This window comes from Montipora capricornis, chromosome 9, assembly GCF_036669925.1.
Source record: "Montipora capricornis isolate CH-2021 chromosome 9, ASM3666992v2, whole genome shotgun sequence".
In the NCBI taxonomy this organism is placed as follows: Eukaryota; Metazoa; Cnidaria; class Anthozoa; order Scleractinia; family Acroporidae; genus Montipora; species Montipora capricornis.
The window spans coordinates 42,826,979-42,831,978 of record NC_090891.1 but is presented as its reverse complement, the minus strand read 5'-3'; the positions used below and the strand labels follow the sequence as shown (position 1 = coordinate 42,831,978).

General features: G+C 40.1%; 1 protein-coding gene and 1 non-coding gene across 2 annotated transcripts in view; one reads left to right on the top strand and one right to left on the bottom strand.

Moving 5' to 3' along the window:
• LOC138016989 (melanopsin-like) overlaps positions 1–2,993 on the top strand; it is a 20,410-nt gene extending 17,417 nt beyond the window's left edge. The window contains exon 3 of the mRNA XM_068864184.1: positions 1–2,993. This exon is cut by the window's left edge and continues 168 nt beyond it. Coding sequence (XP_068720285.1) covers positions 278–1,354 — 1,077 coding nt within the window. The 5' untranslated portion in view covers positions 1–277 and the 3' untranslated portion in view covers positions 1,355–2,993.
• Trnap-agg (transfer RNA proline (anticodon AGG)) lies at positions 2,245–2,316 on the bottom strand. Its single transcript has one exon. It is a non-coding gene; the product is annotated as a tRNA-Pro (tRNA).
• Positions 2,994–5,000: the final 2,007 nt, after the last annotated feature.

The following is a 5,000-nucleotide window of genomic DNA, read 5'->3' as shown; positions in this document are numbered from 1 at the left end:
AGCACCGTTACAACTCGGATAGTCCGTCTTTGCTGGAGGAAGATAAAAAGAGCGATGCCCCGTTGAACGATTGAAGATCCAAGCTTGCGTAATAGCGTTCAGAGCCGCAAGGACGTTTACCAGTCGTTCAAACTTGGACATATTCTTACAAAAGATAACCGTTTTTCCTTTAAAGAGAATCGCTACAGAATCTTTCTGGACGTTGGTTGTAAAGCAGGAACTGATTCGGGAAACTATTTGTTGAAAATCATTGAACATTAGAGCAAAATTCTCTTCGATGGAGTCATCTCTTCAAAGCAAGGAAAGCCTAGGGCAAAGATCAGATGATATCAAGTCACCAAGCTCAGATTGGTTGCTTTGTTTGGTCATTATTGACTTCATTTTTGGTTTTGTTATTGTCACCGGCAATGCCTCTCTTTTCATTACAATTTGTCGAGATCCTTGCAAATGTTTGCGGTCGCCATCAACGTTTCTAATCGCTAATCTCTCTGTTGCGGATTTCTTTATGGGAACTGTAAGTTTGCTCAGAGCCGCCGAATTGCTGTACAAATACAACGGGATACCAGACGTACCTGTCCTTAATATTACTGGATACTTCATCGGAGCAGTATCGATACTTGCTGCGGTATCGACACTGATGGCAATGTCCTACGAACGGTATGTTGCCATAATTAAACCTTTCCGATACCCGCAAGCCATCACTACTAAGAGGGTGAAAGTCGCTATGGCCGGAATTTGGGTGAACGCTTTTGTGATGTGTGTCCTTCCATTGTCGTCCGTAAAGCAGGAGATTTTTTTGTTCACGTACTGTTATTCTCATTTTGTAATACCATCGTTTGTGCTAACGGTCATGTATGTCAAAATTTACAAACAGATTGCTCTGTTAAGGAAGGAACTTAAGGAAGTTCGAGCAAGTTTGTCGGCTGTCACCAGAACTCGACAACTTGAGAGGGAAAGAAGAATGGTCATGGCTTTTATCTTGATCTTAATTCTATTTTATTTGTCCTTTCTTCCTTATTTCGTCTTTGTACAAATTCTTTTCTTCTGCTCTCTTCGAGACTCCGGTGCTTTGTACATGTTTAGACTAATTGCAAACGAATTTTTAACGGTGAGTTCTTTGGTCGACCCTTTCATGTATGCTTGGAGGCTTCCAAAATTCAATCGCTCGTTGCGGCTGTGCTTTCAACTTCTCAAAAGCAGAAATGTTGTCACGGTGTGGAAGGGCACCACTTCGCATCCTCTTCACAAACCTGTTTCACCTGTGCTTCCGAAAAAGTTAGTTCAGAATTCAGATCCACAAGGGGAAGCTGGAATGCCTGTGACTCATCGTTCTAAAAATATCAGCCCTGTATAAAAGGGAACTAGAGAATTCATTTGTCACAGATACCATGATTAGCAACCATATGAACAGATAACGTAGACTCCACTCTCTTAGGAAAGGTAATTAAAAGCCATATTCATGTAAAAAGGCGTTCTCTGGTTAAAATTTATATATATAAAAACGTAAGCTTTTTAAGAATAAAAAGTAACAACACTATCCGACGTTTCGGAGTCAGACATAACCCCATTATCAAGGTTAAACTGTACTGGAAAAATTCGCAATTTAAATACAACGGGCGTTAGGTCAAAAGAAATGCAAATCGAAATTTGACTGTCTCGTTCACGAGATGCTTTTGATACGTGAGCGTCAACCATCACTAAATAAGCAGTCAGATTCCATTCGTGCTAAAGTTTTTGTTTGACCTTCGCCTTTTGTATTCTAGCAAAAATTGTAAATATCTTAGTGTCAACTATCGTTTAATTTCCATTTATGCATGTCTTTGTTTTGACCTAACGCCCGTTGTATTTAAATTGCGAATTTTTCCAGTACAGTTTAACCTTGATAATGGGGTCATGTCTGACTCCGAAACGTCGGATAGTGTTGTTACTTTTTATTCTTAATACGTTTTCTAAATCGATCCTTCTTAAGCTTTTTAACCAGAGAACGCTTTTTTACATGAATATGTCTCCAAAACCTGGTTACTCTTCTATTTTTAATCGTAAATAAAAGCGTTTGTACAAAAGGCAGAAGATTAAAAAAACCTAAGCTTGTTTGGTGGGTCTCGCAAAGATGTTATTTTCCAATGCAATCAAGCTTTGAGGGTACATCCCAGTCAACTCCACTGCTTTTAATTAATGTCGGCAGGATATGATGACAATATATTAAAACCATAAGCTGGAATCGAATACGTATGAAAATGGATAGGGCCTGTCCGGGAGTTGAACCCGGGACCTCTCGCACCCTAAGCGAGAATCATGCCACTAGACCAACAGGCCGTTCTGGCCTGTTCGTATTCTGATTTTCTATTTCTATATGTCGCATGTTGCATTGTGAACATTGACGGGTACCATGCAGTTCTGACAGGTAGGACGGCAAAGCGTGCAAACAACAACATCTCGTGTGTTGACTGTGTTGCATGCATTAACTCTCAGTCACTTTAACACTGTAGGAAATGTCAGCGTGTAGGGTTATTAATTCTGCTTTGCACTTTGCTTTCTTTAACATGTAAAAGAATTATAAGCAGAAATCGAAATGTATAGTTCGCCTTTGGAGGTGTCCTCTTTAGAAATAAAAGTTTTGAAGCAACATGTATCACTTGAATATTCTCCTTGTTTGAAAAAATAGAGGAGAGCTCCTTGTGACTGCAGTGCTTTTGCCGCTTGTTTTCTTCTCAAACAATGAATAAGGGAGCATAGAAAATCATTCTTGCAAGACGTCCTATGTTCATATGTACACATTATCAACTCAAACTGCAATAAAACTAATATTGAAACCCATGATTCAAACCCATGACTTCTGTGACGCCGGTGCAATGCTCTACCAACTGAACTATTAAGAAGCCCCTCAATGAATGAAATAAATGCCTGTATTTGAAGTGCGTAACTAATCTTGCAGTGTAATGACTACAGATGCTTTCGATTTTTGGAACTATTGGAGCGTAACTCCAATAGGCCATCAGTGCCCCCTCCCCTCCCGCTCCTCCCTCCGTCACTCCAAAAATAATTAATATAACTTATCGCTATCTCAAGATTTTTCGCGATTATTCCGTCTTGTTCACCTCTTACAATGCGGGCGAACTATCCTGTAAATGGGTGGGTACGAACGCGATTAATTAAAGTAAAGGTGGTAAATGAATGGTTCATTGTTGTAAGATCACGTTGTCGTCAAAACCTTGAGTTACACTCAAAACGTTCAATGACAAAATGTAGCATGAACAAAGCTGAAGAATTTCACAGTCTTCAAGGACTTGAAATCCTAATCCGAAAAAGGGGAAGATGCGGTATTCATTGATGAAGAAGCTTTAACATGTTCTCCGACGGTTTACTTTAAAAGTTAAAAGTGCAGTTGTAAAGACTGTTCACTGTCTGCTGCGTGTTCGATTGTTCGATATTTAGCTCATTTGTTGCCTTCTTAGTATTTTCACAGTTCTTTTGATCAACTAAAGATCATTCTCTGACACTTCGGGTAACCGATCTGCCATTTTCACACCAGAGCGTGGTTTTAATTACGCATGAGCAGAATATTATTTGCAACAGAACATTTAAAACAAAACACTTATTTGTAGGCAGTTATTTGCAGGTCACGTGGTGGGTTCTCGACCAATGAAAAGGGAGGAAAAATACGTCGAATGATAATCACTGTTATATAGCTAAATTTTTTCCCCGAGCAGCACGGTGCTCTCATTGGTTACTTCGAGGTCACATGACATGTAACAAGAAAACTGTTTCCCGCCAAAGGTCTCCGAGCGGGCAACAGTGCAAAATCTATGACGTCATAGGTAACAGTGCACTGTTACCCACGAATGTTGACCGACGAGCGCCGTTGCACGTTTTTCTTTTTGTGCTATGTTTTTTCCTGGGCTGCGCCTCGGGAAAACATTGAGATTCTGGGGAAGCAAAATGAACTGTTTCCCTCGGGACCAGTCATTAAGTGTTAATTGTTTGTCCACGTTGTCATCAAAATCTGAAAATTGGTCATTTTGCGTTGTTGTTTTGACGAGTACTGGAAAGAAATGTACAAAAATGCGTGCCACACGTGCAGCACGATCATTTTCTATTACTGATTTATGGCGTTTGAGCGACGACGAAGACGACTACGGCAAGAGGATACCTAAACTTCGAGCCAGTATTCGAGCAAGGAACCGAGCAAGGATTAGAGCTAGGATCAGAGCCAGGATTCCAGCCAGGATTCGAGCTAAGATGAGCTTTCTCCGCTATTTATTCTCGAATCTCTCGGTTAGGTTAGGTCTCGAATCGGTTAGGTTAGGTCTATTTAGGTTGGTTCTAGTCTAGTTAGGTCTAGTTAGGGTTAGGTTAGGTCTCGGTTAGGTTAGGTTAGATCTCGGTTAGGTCTCGAATCCTGGCTGGGATCCTAGCTCGGAGCCTGGCTCGACGGAATCCTAGCTCGGATCCTGGCTCGGATCCTAGCTCAGAACCTAGCTCAGATCCTGGCTCGGATCCTGGCTTTATTCTTAGTTTATCTCCTACGGCAACGCCACAAAGCAAGAATATGATTGGTTAAAAAAGGAAAAATAAACGTGCTGCACGTGCAGCACGAATTTCCGTGCATTTCTTTGGGCTTTTGTACATTATGCTTTTATTTCCCCACTAAAATGCTCCACCTTAATGCTCCATTTTTTTCCACTAAAATGCTCGGTTTCCCCAAAAAAAGTTTCTGAAATGCTCCCTTAATGCTCAGACATGGGGGTTTTTAAAATTTCATAATTTCAATGTTTCAACACAATTACAGTTCGGTGCTTAATAAAAACGTTTACTTAGTAGAACAAGTTAACAAGAACGTATGTAAAAGTCGTAATACACCAGAAGATTTTTCTCAAAATGATCTGTTGTTCTGTTAATCCTTTGTCCCCTTTCAGTGAAACTTAAATGAAGAGGTTAAGTTAATTCTTCATTTTGTAGTAAAACTAATTTTCATTTCTATATACTCTGGGGAAAATATT